This window comes from Zerene cesonia, chromosome 27, assembly GCF_012273895.1.
Source record: "Zerene cesonia ecotype Mississippi chromosome 27, Zerene_cesonia_1.1, whole genome shotgun sequence".
Classification (NCBI taxonomy): Eukaryota; Metazoa; Arthropoda; class Insecta; order Lepidoptera; family Pieridae; genus Zerene; species Zerene cesonia.
In genome coordinates, this window is record NC_052128.1 from 2,413,125 (window position 1) to 2,436,727 (window position 23,603).

At 31.7% G+C, this 23,603-nt stretch overlaps 2 protein-coding genes across 2 annotated transcripts; one reads left to right on the forward strand and one right to left on the reverse strand.

Annotated features, from left to right (window-relative positions):
* The first annotated feature begins 1,028 nt into the window (after nucleotides 1-1,028).
* Nucleotides 1,029-9,006, forward strand: LOC119837502 (beta-1,4-glucuronyltransferase 1-like). The gene is made up of 4 exons (XM_038363102.1): nucleotides 1,029-2,482; nucleotides 3,826-3,946; nucleotides 5,477-5,602; nucleotides 6,616-9,006. The coding sequence occupies exons 1-4, from the start codon at nucleotides 1,383-1,385 to the stop codon at nucleotides 6,823-6,825; spliced, it is 1,557 nt and encodes a 518-aa protein (XP_038219030.1). The 5' UTR covers nucleotides 1,029-1,382; the 3' UTR covers nucleotides 6,826-9,006.
* A 4,120-nt stretch (nucleotides 9,007-13,126) lies between these two features.
* On the reverse strand, nucleotides 13,127-21,028 carry LOC119837432. The gene is made up of 4 exons (XM_038363008.1): nucleotides 20,933-21,028; nucleotides 18,696-18,869; nucleotides 18,029-18,270; nucleotides 13,127-13,208 (listed from the first exon to the last, which is right to left on the reverse strand). The coding sequence occupies exons 1-4, from the start codon at nucleotides 21,026-21,028 to the stop codon at nucleotides 13,175-13,177; spliced, it is 546 nt and encodes a 181-aa protein (XP_038218936.1). The 3' UTR covers nucleotides 13,127-13,174.
* Nucleotides 21,029-23,603: the final 2,575 nt, after the last annotated feature.

Here is a 23,603-nt window from a genome sequence, read left to right on the forward strand (position 1 = left end):
GTTAATTTATTTTCCTGTGGAACTTATACGAGAGTAATGGAAAAGTTTTATTTTACATAACGAGCAAAGTGGCATATAGTCGACAACAGAGCACATTGTCTACTAACTAACTATGCTATTAAACTTAATGTTAGTATAATTTACTTGTGGATACCTACACAGATACAAGGCTTTTGTTGGCTTATGTACAAACACTTTCTACTTCTAATAATGGATACAGCATTAACAAAATATTATGTCTTATATTATAAATTATTTCGATTGAAATAGTTCAGTAGCGCCGTGTAACCAGCGAAGGCTTCAATGTCGAAATTAGTTGTATTACAGCAAGAAGACATTTATGATACATATTAAATATTATAATAAATTTTGTTATTTTATATAGCTACTAATATATGCGAAAGTAATTCTGCATGTCTGTCTCTTTTTCACGTCTAAACAATTGGATAAATATGGACGAAATTTGGCGCAAAATATAACAATTTTTTTATGGCACAAGATAATAAATATAGATGTGGCTATTTACTCAGTTAACTTTGATGCGTAAATTCTTTTTTATAAATTGTTGATTATTTAAAGCATTGATTCCAGTATGTCTTTATTTTTTTGTTGTTCACCAAATTTATAGATATTATTATTTGTGTAATAATATTACCCACTTTCTATAAGAAACCAAAAGTAATTGAATAGCGAAAATTTATCGTCTGTTTATTATTGATATATGTTACTTCATATTTATTTATTTCGATGAAGTAATTCATCATTAATTTATTATTTTATATATATATTAATCAATATTTCTGAAAAATAACCAACGGGTTGGGAAAAAACTTGCTCAAGAATGTTATAGAATACGTCGCGTATAATAAAGATAATTAATTGCATTCAATTAATAAACTTTCCGCGAAAAAAACTTCCAATGAGGATATATTCAAGTGAATTATTACTGACGTTGGCGACTCTATTGATTTATAAGATACGCCATGCGCCCTGCGGGCTGACAGGGAGCAGGCGCGCGCAGCTGTCAAAATGGTTCACTCTTGGCAAAAATAACATGCAATATTTACAATAATAAAGCATAATAATCTCAATACCTGAAATAGTTTTCTTAATTGTCACAAATGTAAAGTGTTTTGAACGTATGTGTATGTGCGCAGCAAAATTTGATACCGTGTTTTTGTGTTTCTTTGACGAAGGTGTTTATATTTAGTTAAAAATCCCTTTTTGTTAATTATTTCAAATCGGGACCTTTCAAATGTATCGATTTACACGTGATTTAAAGCGTTTTGAGCCAGTTTATTATAACCTAAATATCAAAATAATGATTGAAAACATATCTAACCATTAACCTCTTTTTTAAAGTATAATGAATTAAAAAAACAATGTCGAGATGTATACGAGTATTCGGGGCATACACGTATAGACTAACGCGAAGACATTCTACTTTATTTATATTTATTACTTTCGTAATAACTCTTACTGTGATATTTCATTTATATGCTTTCAAACATCACGAGCACCCACATGCCTCTCCACATATTGGTGACTTTGAATATAGACCTGGTGCGTTCTTACGAGGAAGACACCCTCACGACAACAGAAGCTATTGTCATTTCAACTATGGCTTACCAAATTACATCGATTGGGGAACGTTTCCAATTTTCACAACGCCCGAAGCGGGGATTAATGGACCATACAGAGTCATCTATAACGCAATCCTTGGCATGGCATATGCCAATAACAGCAAATATGATGCGGTGACGTATGCGACGCAAGCAACCCCAGAATTCATTTATCACATTGCAGAAATTGCCAAATATTGGGACGGTCCCATCAGTTTAGCTGTATATGTACCCAATTATGATATGGACATTACAATTCAAATAATGAAACAGTTGTGCTCATGTTATCCAGCTATGTCGAAAGTATCAGTACATCTTTTTTATCCTAAACGTCACCCTCCAAAGATAAGAAAACCTGAACAAATAATAGTTACCACTGAAGTTTCTACAACAACGTCAAATGTTTCAGTGGAAGAAATATTGAGAAATAAATTGGAGCGATATAAGAATTTGAACCCAAAAACTAGAGCGGGGTATGTAGAATGGGTGAGGAAAAAGAAAATAGAACGCATGATGGCCAAACTGAGGAAAAAGGAGGAAGGCGCACCAAATTTGCATTTCGTTGATTGCTCCGGTCCCGAAGTGCTCGACATAGCGACGTTTCGCCGCGATCATAAAATGATATATCCCATAAACGTGGGAAGGAATGTCGCTAGGAATGCATCAAAGACAAACTATTTTATTGTGTCTGATATAGAAATGGTACCGAGCGATGGATTAGCGCCGAAATTTCTGAGAATGGTGCGAAAACTTATGGGCGATAAGAAACGCGACGAGGGCTGTATTTTCGCTAAGACAGTCTTTGTAGTGCCGCTCTTTGAGGTAGAAAGGGGAGAGGAGATACCTCATGACAAAGACACGTAAGTTGATAAATTACGCTTTTACTGCGACGTGTAGGGCTGACAGTTATAAATATACATTACGCGTTTATATTTTGATTTTAAAAAACTCGACAAAGTAAGGTACATTACTGAGATATAGTGTAAACAGCTGTATATGTTATTTTAAATCATCCCACAACGGATTCTTTTATTAGCTAAATTACAGTAGGTGTTTGTTTACTGGAGTTTATTAGTTATGCCGTGTTTTTTATAGCTTTGATTAAGTACAATTTAGATAACCACTGGTAAATACAAATAGTTTACCTAAATTTGATCATCCACTCTTATCTATTGTATAGCATATAGTCCTTCAAGTTTTACGATAACAGGGTTCAAAAACTTTACATATCTTGTATGATATTTAAGGCACCGCATAGCAGATGGGATGAATATATAGGAATCTCTCGCGCAAATTCGTTTTACCTATAACTGATTCGTGTGGCGTTGCCTGCGTTGAATTATATTGTCTATCAATGGTTATTATATTTAAATCAAGATTGTGAGAATATTTATCGTATGTTTATTTTAATTAGTTGCGCTCAATCACTTAATGAAACGGAACTAAATAACAACTGAAACTCTTTATTTAAATGAAAAACTTTATTTATTTATTTAAATAAAATAAAATGAAAATTTGTTTTATAACCTGTTAAGCTTTAAAGCTTTTTTCATTCAGCTTTCATAAAAAAATATAGAAACGCGATAAACGGAAAATATGACAATAAATTATAGTTTTTTACTGTTGTAATATTTTAAGATGGTAGGGAAGCAGAGCCTTCTAATTCATTTGATAATGACAGACTTATTCTACAAATCTTCTGACAGTACCTACTTATATTTCGAATATTTAAATCATTAATCAAGTTGCTATTAACCTTTTAAGGCTAATATTAGGTTACTTAATTAAATCTCTACTTATACAAGCTCTCGTTTATAAAGTTAGGAAGACTTTAATACCTTCAAACATTTATATATTACTAGCTTCTCGTCCGCCATTTCAGCTGCGTAGACAGAGGACAAAATAGAAAGTTCGAGGTTTTTCCTGCGTACTTACCCGTTCCTGTGGGATTTCCCGGTTAAAAAATATTCTATATATTTTCTCAGGTCTCAAACTATCGCGAAATTTCATCTAAATCGGTTCTGTGGTTTAGGTGTAAAGAGGAGACGGACAGAGTTACTTTTACATGATTTTGTGCATACAAAATTTTATAATTCCATTACTTTAACTTTATTCTTAATAGTATGAATTCATTTACTATAAAACCAATAAACTTAATAAATACAGATAAACACAATAGCTTGTTTTTTGTTGTTTAAATTAGGTTAGTGAACATGGTGACATCGAACCGCGCGATGTATTTTCACCAGAAAGTTTGCTCCCATTGCCAACGATTTCCGGGCCTGCAGACGTGGTTGCTGCGCCCTTCGCCATCCATGTTGGAGGTTTGTAAACCTTCACACTTATATGTTATCTTCACACTGTGTGAGTCTGTGAGTGAGTAGAATCGGTGTAGTTTACGCAGCGAATGCTCTTGTATTGTACGATTTTACGAACCAGTAAATATTGCTTTGTAAATTACAAACTAATACATAGTAGTTTTTGGGTGCCCGGGTCCGTTAGCATGCAATATTAATATTATAGCGCAAATTTCACATATTGCTTTCGTTAACAGTTCATTTGACATTTATTGTAATGTAAAATACTCATTCCTTTTCGCTTCAATAAAAGTTCTTTTAACAAACCTTTTAATATGATTTATTTACTAGCTAAAACATCGTATGCCGCACGTTTGTAAGCTTGTGTAACGTTAACATCAAGGCTTTTATAACTCCTTCGTCTATGTCATATATTTCATGCCAGTTTTCTATAAGAAAATCCATCACAGCGAGACGTCAACCTAGATCGCGAGTGGCTGATGCTTCAATCTTCAGCGGGATAAGATCCAATTTTATCCCTGTAGTGGCATCTTACTAATTGCTACGTAATTGTGTGTCGCTCAACTACATTTAAGTAGCTTTTGATATAAAGAAAAGTAAAAGAGTTTTTTTTTTTTGCATCAATATGATTTCATAGAAGAATATTCAATGAGAAGCTTTTGAATTGCATAAGTAGTCTCTTACTTATATCCTTTATATGATTAATAAACATAGAACATATTTAATGATAAAAAACTAAGATGTAAATTCCGAATATATTTTGCTTTATTAACAAATTTGATTAAATACATCAAAATACTTTGAAACCCCGTCATACTCTTTGTTCAATATTGTTTGAAATAAACACTCATATAATATTAACGATCTCAAATGTAGAATCTGAAATTTAGACAACACAATATTCATCGCCAACTTGCAGTCGTGTAGTTAAAGTTTGATGTATACTCCATTCCAAGGTAGCTTAAGCCACTAAAATTTACTCAGTTAAACTGGTTAACAGAACTTGAATTTGGGAAATGTATTTATGTTAGGGACTAGTTTGAATCATGACGAATGCTTTGGGTACAATAATTTGATATTTGTATGCGTTGAAATTGAATTTAAAATTGGATAAAAAGCTAATTAATATGTACTGTATGTGGAGGCGATAATACCACATCAAACGAAAACACCACCAATACTTATTCATCAAAGTTTTTTTAAACTATAAAAATACCACTAAAATAAGAAAAAATATGCTTTTATTATAACTTTGTTTTTTTTATGAGTGTGGGATTATTGTTTGGTAAACTAATGTACTAGCTAACGTAATCATTAAATAATCATTTTATGGATAGGTTCTCGAGTCTCATGCATGAATTACCAACTTATAAACTAATAAAGACCTCCTAATCTTCTAAATGATTTATTGCGATTTTGATAAGATTTTACTACAGGAAGAGTAGAGCATTACCACAACACACAGAATTATTTTTAGCTTGCATCACGTAGCAATGCCATCGGGTAAAGCTAGTATATATAGAGTTATCTTCATAGCCGATGCTGATAGCCCGCCGGGAGTACCCCTATCACCGCTGGGAGCCTCTTTACTTCGGCACACACCGCGAGCCCTGGTACAGCGAGAGCTTGTCTTGGGAGGGGAAACAGGATAAGATGACTCAGGTAAAGTAAAGATATTGTTTATACAATATCTTATATGATATAGATATATATCTAATTTAATAATCATGCTTGTAATATAAAGTTGAAGTGTTTGTTTTTTAACCCTGCTAATATCAGGAAATACTGGTTCGATTTGAAAAAAAACCTTTAAGTAGTCCATTTACGGAGGAAGCCTTAGGCTATATAATATCATGAACGACTTTGGGTAAAACCATGGGACCTTGTATAAGAAACAAGAAGTGGTGTTGATGTCTTATAAAGAAAAGGTTTCCGCAAATCGATGTTTTAACAATTCTATAACGAAATTTCAGAAGAGGCTTCATTAAATATCAATATTCTTTTCAAAAGTAAAAGGTATAAAAAGCCGAGGTATTTCATTTCCTCTGAAACTTTTGATTAAATTCAGCGCAAAGCTTTCTTACGGCTATATGATTGGTTTAATCAAGGTCTTAGAAGCCAGGAATAATACTCCGAATTGCAAATATATTTTCGATAAGAACAGCATTATTATTTAGAGATGACATGATTATATTGTGATTAATTTATATTAATTGTATTGTATTCTTCGTCTATGGAAATGGTCCGTATGATTTGAAGTAATAAATAATTACATGCTTTAAGTGATTAATATATATTAGTAATACCCGTAGATTAGAGAACAGAACTGCGAGCGCTTGATAACTCACGACGCTAAATATCGGCCTATTCTACCGGCCTATCCGCGACAGCTTTCACAGAGTTGACAATTTTACCACCGTTAGATAGTTATATACTGCGTTTCATTGATAGATTTCAGTCTACCATTAAATGATATGTATTAAATTAAAAAGAGTATGTATATAAAAAAGAGTATGTTACAATTCCCAACATTTCGACAGTTTGCAACCTCTTTCCTCGCCACACCCACATGCATACTTTACTCAATCCTTATACAAATATTTTTCTTTTCGACCGCATTAGTAATGTTATCCACTTCGCTCTGCAACTGTTTTTATTCCAACACTTTGCCCTAGATGTTAGAGCTATGCCTACAAGATTATCGCATGGTGGTACTCGACGGGGGCTTCCTCTGCCACGCTGCGATAAGCAAGAATTCATCGAACAACGCTAGAGCGCAAACGATCAACCGCCAAAGATACCAGAGCATCATAGCTGCGTTCAAACAGAATTATCCAGATAGGCCGAAATGTAAATTGACGTGGGGTTGTGGCCAGTTGAAATAAAGGCCTCGGTCAATGAGTGAGGCTGGTATTTGATCGATGTTTTGTATGATTGTTTATTGAATTATTTAAATGGAAATTGAAAACAGATGTACGCCAATGGTATATAGATCTTATGCTGTACGATTTATGTTATATTGGAGGTGTCAATAATGAGATAATTGTTTTTCTATGCTGAATTGTGACTGTTCGGGTATTAAGTAAAAAGTTTTCGAACAATTTTCTATATTCTATTGGACTAAATTTAAGATCAACATTTGAATCAAAATACTTTTCAAACATACAATCCATTGCCCAACACTTCTTAACTTAACCTTTTAATTAAAGATGAAGAACTGTAAAAGTAAAAACGAGGGTATATTATTTATCAAACATTTCATAGCTGTGTATGTTCCATGTATCTATGGTGATTGGGGATCGACCCACGGTAAATAAAAATGAATAAGACCTTCATTTTACTTTCCCTTCATGGGAAATATTATAGGGCTCCCTCGTCGATCGCGGTCATAAAGCAATATAGGCCGATGTTATAACCTGCAAAATATAGCGAATTCCACCCAAATACGAATGAGGAAAATGAGCTTTTCTACATTGGTTTGTTAATTTCCGTTTTCCTCATTAATTTTTGTCAATTATCGTTCATATTTTATTAATACTGCTTTCTTAAGTAAAATATAACGGATTGTAAAATGTACTAATAAATTTCTGGCATACATTTCGATATTGAGTACAAAAAATTGCTCTGTTTTCCTACGAAATATAACTTGTAATTGTTTAAAGACACAGTAAATATCGAGGTGATGTTACAACAAAGCCACGTTAATACATTTCGTGTATAAATGATACAAATAGGTATCGTTTGTTTTTGTTTATAGCCCGCCATTTTGGTGGGAAAATTCCCTTACAGAAGCGTATAAGAAGTTATGTGAGGTACGTGAAAAGATAGTTCATAAACGTTGATACTAGTCAAACGTAAATTAATTTTCAATCTGACGAATTTTGAATTTTGAATTTCGAACATAATCGTAGTTTCTTAATATTAATGTATATTTGAATTCATAATTAATTTACAAAACAAATAACGGGAAAATGGCGATAAATTTATAAATGTAGTGATTTGAATTATTCGATTTTCATAGATGGCTTGAGGGTTGAACTACTTTTTAATATAAAGGAAATGTACACTAGATGTAAAGCCGAGCGGTAAGGTCTTCCAAACTTTTAGTTTGCATAGAGTGGGATGTCTCCGCTAAACTTTCGGATTTTGTGGGATTATGAATTATTCAATGGCTCCTCCCTGCTGTGATTACTTTGTTGTGAACTTACTGAATAATAGCGGAGTTTCCCGATTTTATGCTTAATAATTTCTTTCTTATTCGAAGTGAAATACTTTTGTAAAGGATCCCTGTTCATCTGTGTCGATCTTTGTATATTTATTCGGTGGTTAAGTGTTTAAAGCGATTTTATAAAAAGTGTATATTTTGTTTTTATTAGTATGACTATTTTGCCTAATTAAATTCCTACTATTTCTATGTTTGTGAATTCTTTCAATAAGGTTATAGCTGTTTTTATGTATAGCTAAAATACTTAAAGTTATTAAAAAAAAATAAAACCCAAATTGATAATATATGTTTTAAAGTATGCGTAGTTATTTTATTTACGAATAAGATATGTAATGCGTATGTTTAAAATTGTTAGGGGATTACATAATGTTAAATTAAACAAAAACTAAAGGCAATATTATTGAGTTAAACATTAAAAAGTAATGTTCCTTGAAATTGTGCAACCGGCCAAATAATAATGAATAAATGTGTTTTTGTGTATTGTAAAAGACATTATGTGTAACATAATTTAATGATACTATTTTTTGTAAGACAGACATTGTGTAATGGTTTATTTAGAAGATTTCTTTGGCATGTACATAACGATTATTTTAAAGATAAATATAACAAAGTTTACCAAGTATTTATTTCTATTTTGTGGAATGACGTGCAATGGTATTAAATTCATTGTCTGGATTTGCTTGCCAACACAGTACATTTAGTAAAGATATTTTAAAATTATCGTCAAAATACTATTAAAATTCGTGTTAAAATAACTCATGTTTCGAAATTATGTAAAATGTAAATCTATCATTTCTTATGTCATTTCGTCCTCAAAAAGGTTATATAAAATAAATTTTGATATGATATTAATGTGTTGTATTATTTGTGTAGATTTCCTATCTTGTACATATAATAATCTTAGAATTATATGTTATTCATAGCAATCGTAGTAGATTTTTTGCAAGAAGATAATATAGACACACACACAATATAGGCATATGCTACGACGCAGCGAAACCGTAGCACGTAGCTACGACAGTGCAATAACAGTAGCTACGAGTATGAATAAATTTCTAAATTAGCCTTTAAATAGCATATCAACATTAATTAATTTGTGAGTTCTAGTACATAACTTAAAGTTGAAAGATTGCATGAATACTTAAAAATATGTATTTAATACCCGATTTTTTCCTTACACAGTCAAGTAGTATTCAAAATTATGCAAATAATATGAGATAATGTTCTCAAAAATAATAATTAATTAATGGGATATTATAGATATCATAGAGGATAAAAAAGCAGTGGTGGCTCAGTGGTGAAAACCTCGGACTTCAAAATCGATAAGTCAGGGTTCGAGACCGGGCGAGCGTGCAGGAAATAAATTGATTTTTCAATTTATCTGCGCATGTTGATAACATCACCACTGCTTAAACGGTGAAGGAAAACATCGTGAGGAAACCGGCATGTCCAAGAATTAAAAGTTCGACGATATGTGACATCTGCCAACCCGCACTTGGCCAGCGTGGTGGATTATGGCCTGAACCCTCATAGGAGGCCTGTGTCCCAGCAGTGGGAACATATATGGGCTGGTGATGATGAATGGGATATTTAATATTGCATTTCGCCTGTTGTATATAGTAGTTGTTAATATAGTGGCGGTCAAATGATGTTGTTGCGTTATATTAACGTAAAATGATATAAGAAATGCTGTTGCATAATCAATTAATATCCTATTATTCAATTGTTTTTAATGAATAATTCAATATATTTTACACTTCCTTAATAATTTTGTTTACATTATTCTCTTGTAAAATTACTATTATTGAGGATCAGGTATCAAAGGTAAGGGACATCGTAAAAAAACTATTTACAAATGTCTATTTTAGGTTAGCTTCCTTCTCACTTAGCTTTAAAAATTATTGTTTTGTCAAACTCACATTTCCGGGCACTATTGAGAGAAAAATACCAAGAATCGAATTGAAAAAGATTAAATAGTAAAAATGTTCCTTGCTATATTCATTTAATTGAAAAGCTATTTATTTTATAGGTGCATTCACCGTTATAAGCAGAAATTAAGTTCATACTTCATTCATACAAAATGCCAGGAATTTTAGATTACATTCATTCATTGAAATTATTATTCCAGTTTATGCAGAAAGCGTGAATTTTAATAACGTTGTGAAAAAGCGTTATTCGAAGGAAATATTTATGATTTATTCGTAAGAATTTTTAACTTGGCTTATTGCTGGTGCATTTGCAAAACGCGTTTTATGAACTATGCGCAATTGCATTTCATTTAGAAAAAGGGTATTTATAAATAGAAAATATCAGAAGATTTGGTATTGGAATAGTTTACAGCTATGCATAAAATACATTATCACTACAAATATTTGAGATAGTTGTAGTATATTATAGAACACATATTTTAATACCTGTTCCGTTCTTTAAGGAATGGATATTCAATAATACAAACATAAACATCTTTTAATTAATTATTAATATCCACAAATTACTAAATAGTTACCTTTATCCGTTATCTTCAAACTAACGCAGCCATTAATTCCTGTGCCACTCATAGTACACAAAGGCTACTTTAGTCCATGTTAAAATAAAATTACGTAAAAAAGAATGTTATCGATAAATCAATGAACAATAAATCAACCTTATGTGATGCAAATAAAAAGAACACGCTTATATTGAGTATACCCACATTAAGTATACAACAAACTATCTTACACCTGCGCTTACGACCGACATCCGCTAAAGTCGAATTACGTAGCTTTGGAAAAACAGGAAAATCTTTTCCCTCCCTACTGGAGTTCATTGATCAATAAAACTGTGAATATTTGAAATCGAGGAGAAATTTCTCATACACCAATGGGAATGAAAGAAGCAAATTATTGATTATGTGACGATATGGCTTGATTTGAACTTTGTTGAATTTCTTATTAGTACGGCTTTCTCTATTTTATATTATCTTTGAAATAATATAAGCCATGAATAATTATAATTATTCAGAAAAAAAATTTGTAATTTTTAAGGCAAGTTAGTTAGTAAGTTAATGTGATTTATTAATCAAATTATTTATTCGCGTTTGTAATGCTTTAATGCCCAGTTACAATATAAGATATTAATCTAAAATTTACATCGCTTCCTTAATTAATATGTAAGAACGTGAAATCTGTCAAAAAACTAACATAATCCACAGATTTCGGATTTCGTTATCGAAACCCGCCTTAGTCATCTTGTGTTCTAAATTTTGAAAGTTACTAAATTTTAATAAGTACGGAAAAATTCAAGTATATAGACAAAAAAGCTGTTCTATACGGTTGCAAGGAGATTTCATTAATACATATATAATACAGTAAGCATGATTAGTACCGGCCTGAACAAACAAGTAAACGGAACGGGTCGCAAACAAAGGCAGTTTATTGGAAGCAATGGACAAACAAATGGACGGAAATATTCCGCAGGACAGAAATATGAGTTTGGTTTATCCGACGGACAAAGTTTTATTTATTCGATATGTATTTTCCAGTGCAATATGCATATTTATGGAGAAATAAGTTGTGTGAAAGAAGGATATAGTGGGTTTATACGGGTATGAGTTTAAATTTCATATATCCACTCTTTGTAATAAAAAGAATATTGAAGTACTTAATACATTTAAATACCTTCAAAAAATTTCCACACAGATAAATAATATGTAAGGGAAACTATAAGTTTACAAAACCTTGTTTTATATCAAGATAATATGACTTCGACATAAAATTATACAACTACATACATATATAATGATCATAAATGATGCTTATATTTATCTATCATTCGCATTTGACACTGAAATGAAATAAAGATCCAGTGTATTAAGTAAATAAGGTAATATTACAAAACTATTAACATAATATTAAGAAATTCAAATATCATTGAAATTTCTCCGAAAATCTGAAACATTCTAAATCCAATAATTGTGTCCTAAATTAATACACAATACTCTTTATTTAGTCTGTGGCAGTGTATAGAATATAAATAAAGACCTTTATCAAGAATCATGTTTGAACGCTGTGTAGGAGTTTCCCATTCAGTCGAAGTCAAAACGTTAAGACGTTTTTACTTTTCGATCCAGTGGCTTTCAAACAATGAAAGGCTATTTTTGTTATTCAAAGGCGTGTTTTAATTTTATTTGTAAGCTTTCACTGTTCTTTGTTAGAAATAGCACTTTTAATATTAAACAAATTTAAAGGTATGATTTTTCTTGCTTACTTATCATGCTTCTCTTAGCGTTTTGTTATTTAGTTACATTTTAACGGTATGTTTACAAATATTAGTTATATATGTATATCTCAAATATCTACTAGAAATATATGTAGGTAATCATAATTGTTTATACACATGCCACCTCGTAGAATAAGAATTATTCTGTATCATCATCTGTTTACATTTCTTCCCTTTTTCTTATAAGAGATAAGGCTATAAAGTCCGCTGATGATGATAATGTTTTCTTCACCGATTGGTGCAGCGGTGTGGTGGCAATGTGCAGATAAATTGAAAATATATATTACACGGTAATTTTCCGTGTTGCCATGGAAGCCGTATAAAACCACGATCGTCGTCACCATAGAAATTGTCTTTGGCGCCATATAAAAATGTATGCTTGGAAATGACAGATATATGAATTATTAAGACCACTTAAACATTATTTGTAAATACGTTGCAATAATGATTCTTATAGATAACTATTTGTTTGTAAATCATTTAATATTTGAGAATGTAGCATCAGCCTTACTCAATAATAAGAAGGAACGGTATCGCGAAAAAGTTTTATCTTATTCAAACTAAAAATATATTTTCTTCTCTCTAATTATGCTATGGACTCGAGTTAGGTGAGGCAATTTATATTGTACACTGAATTTTTAATGGATGGATGCTAGTGAATTCAATAGGAAGCATCTGAATAAAATACGTATATATATAGCGTTAGGAATAATTTTATTTGTAGAAAAATATAAACTTTCAAATAGCTGACTTTAAAACGACGTCTGTCTTAATTCTTGTGGTAGGCTGAAACAAAGAAAACAAAAATCATTAATATATGGTATAATAAAAAAGTTTCTGTCTGGCAGGACTAAGAAGGCTGATCAGACTACTTGTCCGTAATCAATACTTCCTGAAACTGTGTTCCCGGACAGGTACAACGGGCACCTTCTACTTCTAAACCTTAACGAGTAGGCGAGATCGTGTTCAAGCATTCACTATTGTTTATAAAAAAGAAAATCCTGAATCAGATCCAGAATGTGCATGTACATTCTTGGGTCTCAAACTCTCTGTACCAAATTCATCTAAATAGGTTTTGTGGTTTAGGTGTGAAAAGGAGACAAACATACAGAGTTCCTTTCGCATTTATAATATTACTAGAGATTATTATTATTTCATTAAGCTATTAAGACTATTTTAAGTGTAATAGTGATTAATGAATAATTATACATAAGTTACATATACATGGCGATAAATATGTATGTGAAAACTTTCATACGGCCTTTAAACCGCAAAAATGCCTCAAATCACGCGTGACCACTCACGTCTCACAAAAGATTACAACAAACCTGTCCAAACTTGTAGTGTCTGGATAAAAAATACCTACATCACAATTATTTATCCGAATCCCTTTTACCCACGTACGAAAGTTATTCGAAAAAAAAAATATTCGTATTTCGGATGTTTTATTAGACACAATGTGACTGGGGAATAGGCCTCGAGAATTGACGATGCTGATCACGTAATTGTCATTTGGAAGGACACTTGGACTGGTCTTCCGGTCCACAAATATGGTTATCGTTGAGGTGATTCTTTGCACAATAAAGTCAACCCTAGAAGCTGATAGTAGCTCTGTATTAATTTGTTATAACCGTGATACACTGGTATTTCAAAAGAGCTGCTACAGAGTTTCTTGTCGGCTCTTCTCTTTAAAAACTGCTTTCGGAACCGATGCATGCATGTCATGTTTTGCAATGATTTCTGTATTCAATTTATATAATAATACATACATTCAAATATGTATTTATATTATTTATTGTGAGCTCTATACGATTCTATATCTATACTTAATAAAGATGAGAAGTTTGTTTGTGTAAACGCGCTAAACACCACGAACGTAGCCAGGACAGATCGCTAGCGTGATAAAAAAGTCAGCGTTTAATATAAAAAAGGCGATTATTATGGCCAATAGAAAAGTTAAAAAAAATTACAATAATGTCCTTTGTCATGTTAGTTAAATTGCGTAATAGAAAACCAAAAATAGTTACATAGAAATCCGGAGACAAACATACATAAGAACATACGCAGATAAACATGTTTGAAATCATAGTACGAACATTTAAATGATTGCATCACCTATATTTATATTGAATTGGTAACCTTTTTTGCTAAATAGGTCAAAAACGAGCAATATGTGCCATTTTCAGATTACCAACATTGTATATGATAGGGCTATTAAATGGGCCATTAATTTTATCGGCTGGTTGACAGCGACACACCGCAATTGTTTTATGACTGTAGCCAGTTTGTTGGTGACCATTTAACACGCAAACAAAACTGCAACAATCATTTTTAAATTAGAAACAAATCTGTTAACATTACGAGGTCTATTTAATTTAATCGCTGGAAACGAAAAGTTGTTAAGCTGACTGTATATGGCATATAATAAAATTGGGGTTAATACTGATGTGTACAAAACATCTTAATGCAATGGACATACTAAAAGAATCTTGATTATTACATTTTTAAATATCTGATTTCTGTTTATATATTATAGACACATGTGGTTACTAAAAGAAGATTAATCTATTCATATTTTTCTCAATATCGTTTAAAATTAGAATTAGATACCAATATCACAGATTAAATAATTACTACATAACTGTTATGTCTTATTGATATTCAATTAACATATTCATTATCATCATATTTGTACAGTTTTTCACAAACAAACTTTTTAGTAAATGTAATTTCCAATGTTTACAACTCGCGACAAATAGGACAAATTACGTAACAACAGAAAACTCACGTTACTGCTCAAACTATTTGTCTAAAAAACAGCTACGCTGATCCAATTATTCACCCAGTCTTTGCCGAATTGGTAAAAGAAATCCCAGGTTAAATGATACAAACGCTTTGTAATTGAGGCTATTAAAATAGCCCGCAATAAAGTCTATTCGCTCCATTAAACATTTTGTAACGATTTTTAAAGAAAGTACGGGCATTTTATTAAATTTCTTCTACGATACGAATTCAATAAAAGATTGAGTACTATCGAATGGATTTAGATTAAACGATTAGATAAGTAATGTATACATTTAATGGTAGTAGAATTTGCTTGGAAAAATAGATAAAAGTAATTTCTTTTAAATCGGGAAATGTGCGAATTAATTAATCTTGATTCAGACTACTACAGGATATACTGAATGTAAATTAAATTTATTACCTATTCAATGTTAAAGTTGAGAAATTTAATTTCCAATAGGAAAAGTTTGCTCACCCTTTGTTTAAAATATGAGGCAACAAAGAATATTCTCAAATATTTTAAATAGGTAATCTGTAAATGCGACAGTTTGTATGAATGTATGGATGTTTGATACTCTCTCACCCAAAAATTGTTTGAATCTTTATGAAATTTGACACGAATATAGCTTGAACATATAGGCTACATTTCAACCGGGTATCACGCGAATGAAGCCGCAGGTTCCAGAAAGTACTTAATATATAAAGCTAAAGAGATTGTTTGTTTGTTTGAGCGCGCTAATATCAAGAATCACTCAATCAATTTTGATGAAATTTGATACAGAGATAGTTTGATCCGAGAAAGGATAAAGGATAGTTTTTATCTTGAAACCTTATGGAAACGACATTATGCGGGTAAAGTTTCGTGACTATTTCTTTGACAATGTGGGCAAGATCTTGGAAGGACAGCTAGAATTATTTATACAGCACCATTTAAACAGTTTTACGGAGTAATGACAGAAAGTTTTGCGTAAATTATTTTATCTCTCCAGAACAAAAAGATAAATAATTAAACCCCTGCTTAGAACATTACACTATCCATCACGAAAAACTTTATAAAAGTAATAATTTATTCGATAAAACGTTTTATCTAAAAGGATTGTGGCTTTATTGTATTACGAAATTCGTTGAATCTCAAAATTCATGATTCAGTGAATAAAAGTTATGCGAAAAGTTTCGTCTCAAATCCTCTCCATATTCGTTTAAAACGGTGTTATTCCCCGGAGATACCCTAAAGTATGTCTTGTAAGGAGATCCATTTCAAATTAACCTAGATAGCGTTCGCTGATAGTGGTTAGTAGGACCGTCTTATACGGGGCCTCAGATTTTTTTTGTAAGTCTAAATGTGTACTAATAATGTAAAACTGAAGAGAAAACATCCTTTACTTAATTTTAAACTAAAGAGTTTTTTGTTTGATCGCGCTAATCAAAGGAACTATTAGACCGTTTGCAAACATTCTTTCATCATTGAATTATGAATTAATTTATGTGTGACCCCTGAGTGAGTATAGGCTATCTAGCTAGCTCAAAATTTAAATTGTTTCGCTACTTATGTATTAAATGAATGATTAATCCTTTGTTTGATAAAACACGTATGCAATAGTACAAACTCTTATGAAATCGGGTTTAACTAAATTCATTCTGTGAAAATGCTTTTATAATATTCTAACCTTGTTTGATAAAATTTAAATGCTTTAAAGATCACTCATTATTATCGTTTATATACAATTATATTGTTTAGCAGATGAAAGTATATATCATTTTATAATATTGAAAATAAATACAAAACGACAAATCTTTGCAATTCTATTTTTTGTAATTCATATCTATTGCTTATGCTGAAAGTTTTTGCACCCATATATCGCTAACTACAGCCCTCTAACCGTAGGTGTAACCCCCTCTTGCCTCTTTGTTGCTCTTTGATAACTCATATTTATGTCACCCTTTTGTTAGCCGCTGTGTCGACGAACCGACATTTTGCTTTGTTTCCATTTCACTAGCTATTGTTTAACTTGGTACAACGTTTCAACACCTATGAAATTTTTATAGTGCATTATTAATAGTGCTAGGATTTTTAGGGTGTAGTTTTTCTTTGTTGTTTTATATACATTTTATCGTAAGCCTTTGGAATTTCAAGATCAAAAGTGACTTTCATCTATTATCTGTATACTTTTATATGTAATTGATTGTTGGTCGTGGTTGACTGATTAACTATCTTATATATACAGTGTGATGTAAGGTGGTCTTAGCTACCAACTATATATACTTTTTGTTTTAATCATAAACGTCACGAGAACAATTTTGTTAGCAAATTTGTTATTTATACTGATCATTTGAGTTCAAAAGAAATTAGGAAATGAAGGATGTGATTGAAGGGGACCCAATATTTGATTAAGAACCAGGGTTCAAAGGTTTCGTTGAGTCATTAGTTAATCGTTAAATTTCAAATGAAAATGATCCCAGAAATTAGACAATAATTGTGTCAATATGTTATAAAGCTCTCTTCATTTCATCACTAGCCTCACGCCCCGCCTACGCGCGGGTAGTCATGTCGGAATTATACAAACTATCCTATCATTTACGTTGGGTCAAACTGCATAGTGTGCAGATTTGATTAAAACCGATTGAGTAGTTCTTTCGTTAGAGGAGTCCGTCGCGGACGAACAACGTGACACGTAAATTATATATATTGGTAACATATTCTGTTTATTCTATAATACTCATATAATGTTACAACTATATTTCTACCCACATAATACTAACAGAGTGCCTTTTTGATCTACTAAATTAGTTTCCTCTTGAATAAGCCAAACTAACTTACTTACTTCGGTTGTATCAAATGGAACGGCATTTTCCTCACCGCCTCCTCAGCCAAGTCGAGAGGGAAGGCGAATTCAATCATGTTCTCATTCAGACAGTCGTTGTAGGTGGATGCAAGCTGACATCTGTCAGACATGCCCTCAATGCTGTCCAGACAGAGACGAGATATGCTGTGCAGTTTGCGTACTACACGGGAATTCTTGCCGTTGACCAGCCCGGCTAAATGAATCAGTAGATCCCGGTTAACCTGGAACAGTATTTGTTATTTGCTTGAAGTATTGCCCTTTTGCAAAATGCGATCTTAGGATATTAAGATAATGCCATAGAAATACAGTTTTAACGTCATGTGTTACGGAGAAACGTGCGTAATTGTAAACACTAGGATTTAAATGCATATTCCATAGACATAACTCATTGTTCTTCAATTCATTCATAAATATCATCATCACCATCATCAGCTCATATGCGTTCCCACTGGGACACAGGCCTCCTATCAGAGTTGAGACAATAATCCACCATGCTGGCCATGTGCGCGTTGTGAGATGTCACAAGTCGTCAAACTTTTGTTTCTCGGCCATGCCGGTTTCCTCACGAAGATTTCATTCACTGTTACCAACATAAATATAATGAATATCTAACACCTTTTGGAGTAATACATAAGTCTAAATTTACCTTTCCATGATTGATGACGTCACTCTGTTCAAGCATGCACGCAGCAAAGCATTGCCCCGACCTCGTGATCGGCGGCGAGTTGGTGAAATAGGCTCTGACGTCTTTCGGAGTAGCTCGTACTTTTATGACACAAGATTGCGCCATCCGTACCAAGGCATCCAAGTGACCTTGAACCTATCATTTATAATCTATATAGCTCTATTTTATGTACATATAAAAAAAATAATCCCTAATTTAATTGGTTACTCTTGAATGACTTCATATTCCATTCATATGTTTCTTTCTCATAATTTTTAGAAGGGTCTTAATCTAATATATAAAATTCTCGTGTCACAGTTTTCGTTGCCATACTCCTCCGAAACGGCTTGACCGATTTTGATGAAATTTTTTGTGCTTATCCGGTGTCTATGAGAATCGGCCAACATCTATTTTTCATAACCTTAAATGATAAGAGTAAGGCAGAACAGCGTTTGCCGGGTGCAGCTAGTATAGGTATATAATATTAGAAGGATTTAGCACATAATATAGACATTGGTTGCCACAAGAGAACACTATTTAATTAGTCGTGTAAGAAACTAATATGTTATATATTTATTCCGTAGCTGAAAGGATACTTGTAGTCGAAAGATTTAAAAGCAGCAACATGAATGCTCAACATAATGTAATATCATACAATAGATAATCAAATGTCGTGTAAAATTTAAATTCGCATATGAATGAAGGTTGATTGCAGAGTGCTCTATCACTGTGACTGTTTTATGTATGAAATGTAACCATTGTATGCTATTATGTTATTTAATGATTATGTGTATTGTCCATATTTGAACTGTTTTTGATTGCAACTAATTAATATTCCGATCAAATTCCAACTGTTGTATTTGAATATCGACCAAAGCTGTTAACCGTCAGTTTAAATGCAAAATTGAACGATTCTGTAAATATTTATCAAAATAATATTGTTTCGATAGTTTGCTGTTGCAGTACATGATCTTGTTGTTCTGCTAGTGTTTTGTTTCAATGGTGATGTTTAAATTGAATAATATATTTTATCCTCTACTTTTGCAGGTTTATAGATGTTATGAAGTTTGTATAATAAATTTTTCATTTTCAATAGTTATATGACTAAACTAATAATTAAAAAAATGGGCTATATGGTATTTTCTACGTTTCGTATCTCGATTTATCGCTAAGTAAATCTGTATAGACTTCGTATTTTAGCATTTATTCTTGAAAGTGACTCATTTGTATGTAAGGCGTCTCATTTCACCGAACATTAAGTTCTTACGTGGCTTGATAAGTCTATTTCTTTATTAGGGGGAAACTGGTGACACGTTTTCTATCTATACTGAGATAATAAACCCTACTTAATATTATAAATGCGAAAGTAACTCTGTCTGTCTATAAGGCTGTCTGATGTTTCTTCTTACCGCCTAAACCAGAAACCGATTTGGATGATATTAAGTTATATAGGTAGTTTGAAATCTGTGAAAGTATATAGAATGGAATTAATCTCAAAATTAACGAGAACGCATAGTTATGCGAGAAAATTCCCAGGGCTGTAATTTCTTTTAAGTACGTGGGAGAAGCCGAGGGCAGAAAGCTAGATGCTAATAATTCAAGCTGCAATTATATATTTTGAAATAACAATACTTTTGTTTGTTAAAAGAATAATTCTTTTAATTCGGTATCTTACCCGCTGCTAGCCAACATAAAAATAGTACCTTTTATTAGTTTTAAACATTATTCAAACTGCAGCAATTATTTTTTATCAGTTGATACAAAAATATGCACTTTAATTAATAAATTTAATCAACTGATGCCGAAAATAACAGAAAGTATCAAACTATTTTGGCACGGTGTGCTTTTGGCTGAATTTCTCTCATTCAATTTAACCGTATTTGATGTTATCATAGTGAAACGCCTGTTTACGATTTTAGAATAAATTCAACGTTTTTTAGCGAAACTAGTAAACTAGTTTGTTTAAGTACGTTATTTTTTTAGTTGTATAAAATAGAACAATTAAAAAACACTCAGAAGAAGCTATAGGTAATAAGACACAGGCCAGCCATATTTGATCTGTTTCATAAAACTGCGTACAAGAACCAAGCATGATTTATATTCTTGATTTGGCCCCACTTTTCACACTGTACGAGTTTTATTTTCTCAGTGATGGAAGAAATTAGTCCTAAATTAGGTTAACTATTATATAAAGAAGTAAATATAAGAGCTACAATTACCTTTGGATCTGTAAAGTCTACAAGTGTGCCTGAGAATCCATGCGGCCGTGAAGCCCATGCGTATCCAATAAAGCAGATCAATATGTACTGCGTCATCATTTTCTGTAATTAATAGAAATAAAGAAGCTTATAATGTTGATACTATTTAAATAGTGTTGAAGATGTAAAGGTTTAACTCATTTATTTGTAGTGTTTTTTAACAAACGTTCCTTTAAACGGAGGTTCTCAATTCTATTAAAATTACGTGATTCATGATTAAAATTTCATTCTACATAATTAATACTTAAATTATTAATTCACAGGCTTTATAAAACAAAATGTTACTTTTTGCTTTTATTTGTATTTTTTATAGCAACATTTAAATATGATAAAAAAAATACTCAAACTTAACGCTAAACAAAACCATAATATGTATGCTACATATATTTTGTATGTATTTAGCTTGTGATATTCTGAAATCATGTTTCATATTGAGGACACAATATTAACATTGTTTTCCTAAAACATAATGGTGTTTTTCCTATAGACCTGAATTTAATTACGGTATGGTAAACCATCCGCTAATAACTTTTAGATGCCGCATAATAAAGTCAAAAGGGTACGTGTTTTGTTTTATAATCTATTTAACGACGCTAATTGAATAAGAAATACTCTGTGGGCGGGTGTAAAGGAGAGTTTCATTGAAAAATATTAAAAGGGTGCTAGCTTACAGTTAATTAATGAGTTTCGTTCGTCTTTCGTTCAATATTTAACTATTTGTTCAATTATAGGACAGTTCAAACGTCGGTAGCGGTAAACGATCGGGGGGAGAAATAGTTTTGTGTTAACATTTTATTCGTTTCTGTTACTTTGAAAGTCATAAGAAATTGGTAGTTAATAAAAGTTTGTTTTCAGTATTTTGTGTATCTATCCGTTTAATATATTTAATGATTAATTAATAATCAATGTTTAATGTATATATAACAAACAGAATGTACATATACTTGATTTGCACACGATAATATTATATATAGGTATATGCACAATTCCATGAAAAGCCCATTAACTTTAAACGGATTCTCAGTACAATGTTATATAAAATATTTAGTACTCAGAAGAGAATTTAAATTTATAGCAAAACAAATATAATCTAATTTAAGCTCAAATTGTAGAAATATTGCTATGTTTTATGTTGTTAATGGGACCAAGATTAGTCGAAGAATAGGAAGTAAATAGGAAGCAATAGGAAGTAAGTAATACTAAGTAAAAGTATGAAATTTCATCATTCATAGAAAAAATAATCACGATTATTAATGTTCTATTCTCTTTGTAGAATGGATATATAATATAAATTATTAAATAATGCAACTTACGTTCAGCTAACAGGTGCTCTCGGCACTAATACGTTTCTTGTAACAAAAACCGCTTATAAAAAGTAACACGCGATTGTATGACCAACAATTCGCATTGTTAATTGTTTTTTTTCTACCAGATGCTCGTAATATTGCCTTCTTGTTTTGCTGATATCGCCAGATGTTACTTATAGGTTTAATATTGGTTTCGAGTGTACTACTATGTAAATATTTGTTAATACTAACGCTTACGTAAAGACGTTTTCGAAGCGGTAAGAGGTAATCGATTGGGCATTGAATCACGCCGTAATTTGCTAAAAGGTGGGCTAATAGGCAGAAATAGGATGCGACGAAGCAATTAGATTAAATCCAGACAAATATACGACTGACGTATTTTACCCAGAACGTAGTTAGATAACAAGTTTTAAAATTAAATATGCAGCATGAAACTACGAGAACACAACATCAAATATCTTCTGTATGTTTAAGAATTAAAAAGTACGTCATGTGATTTCTTGACATTTAGCATGGTGGAATATGGACTCTTTTTATGGGCAACTGAGTTGGTGTTTCGTCTGATGGTAAGCGATCACCACCGCCCATGAACATTCGCAGATGTAGTGCCTCTCGTTTTTAAGGAGAAAGGAACAATGAAAGGATTGACATCTTGAAGGAAGGAATGAACTGCAAGTGTAAGGAATAGGAAACGGGCCACTGATAATTTAAGATATAAGCTCTCTATTTACTGGACTAAATATATTTAATGTGCCATGATTTTCTATTTCAAACAAACTTATATTATCAGAATACAATATCGTTGTAATTTGATCTCAACATCTTTTTAATATGAAGGTATTTAAGCAATTTAAATTTCATCGCAAGGTAGATTAACGGGCTTAAGCCTTGACATCGGCACGTTGCAATCTGAACTGGTATGTCCTCAATTTTAATGCTCCACGTGGTATGCCAGTGGGAAATGTTGCAGGAAATGGGAAAAGTTGGTATGAGGTGATTATTAAATAGTATGAGGGCTTTTAATTAGTAACATATAATGTTAGTAAATATAGGTCAAGTGAAGCGATATCCTAAATGACAATGTATATGTAATTTGTATGTTAAAAGGTAGACTCAAAACGCATTTAAACGCGATTTACGCATTATATTATTATTCTTTACAGATGGTTAAAATGTTTGGAGTGTACAATAAGGCGTTTTGAAAGAAAAAAATAATTCCCGGCTTCTTCCCTTATATGTTATTGTGGGATTTATTTATTTATTTTTATTTATTTATAATAATTAAAACGGTTTTACACCAATAACATTAATTATCAATTTTTACA

Excerpts from the sequence above, each read along its gene's own strand:
- LOC119837502 (XM_038363102.1), top strand. The coding sequence starts at position 1,383 with ATGTCGAGATGTATACGAGTATTCGGGGCATACACGTATAGACTAACG. Across the intron at positions 2,483-3,825 it reads ATACCTCATGACAAAGACAC|GTTAGTGAACATGGTGACAT; the intron begins GTAAGTTGATAA and ends TGTTTAAATTAG. Across the intron at positions 3,947-5,476 it reads CTTCGCCATCCATGTTGGAG|CCGATGCTGATAGCCCGCCG; the intron begins GTTTGTAAACCT and ends TTATCTTCATAG.
- LOC119837432 (XM_038363008.1), bottom strand. The coding sequence starts at position 21,028 with ATGACGCAGTACATATTGATCTGCTTTATTGGATACGCATGGGCTTCA. Across the intron at positions 18,870-20,932 it reads TAGACTTTACAGATCCAAAG|GTTCAAGGTCACTTGGATGC; the intron begins GTAATTGTAGCT and ends TATAAATGATAG. Across the intron at positions 13,209-18,028 it reads TTCCATTTGATACAACCGAA|CCTACCACAAGAATTAAGAC; the intron begins GTAAGTAAGTTA and ends TCTTTGTTTCAG.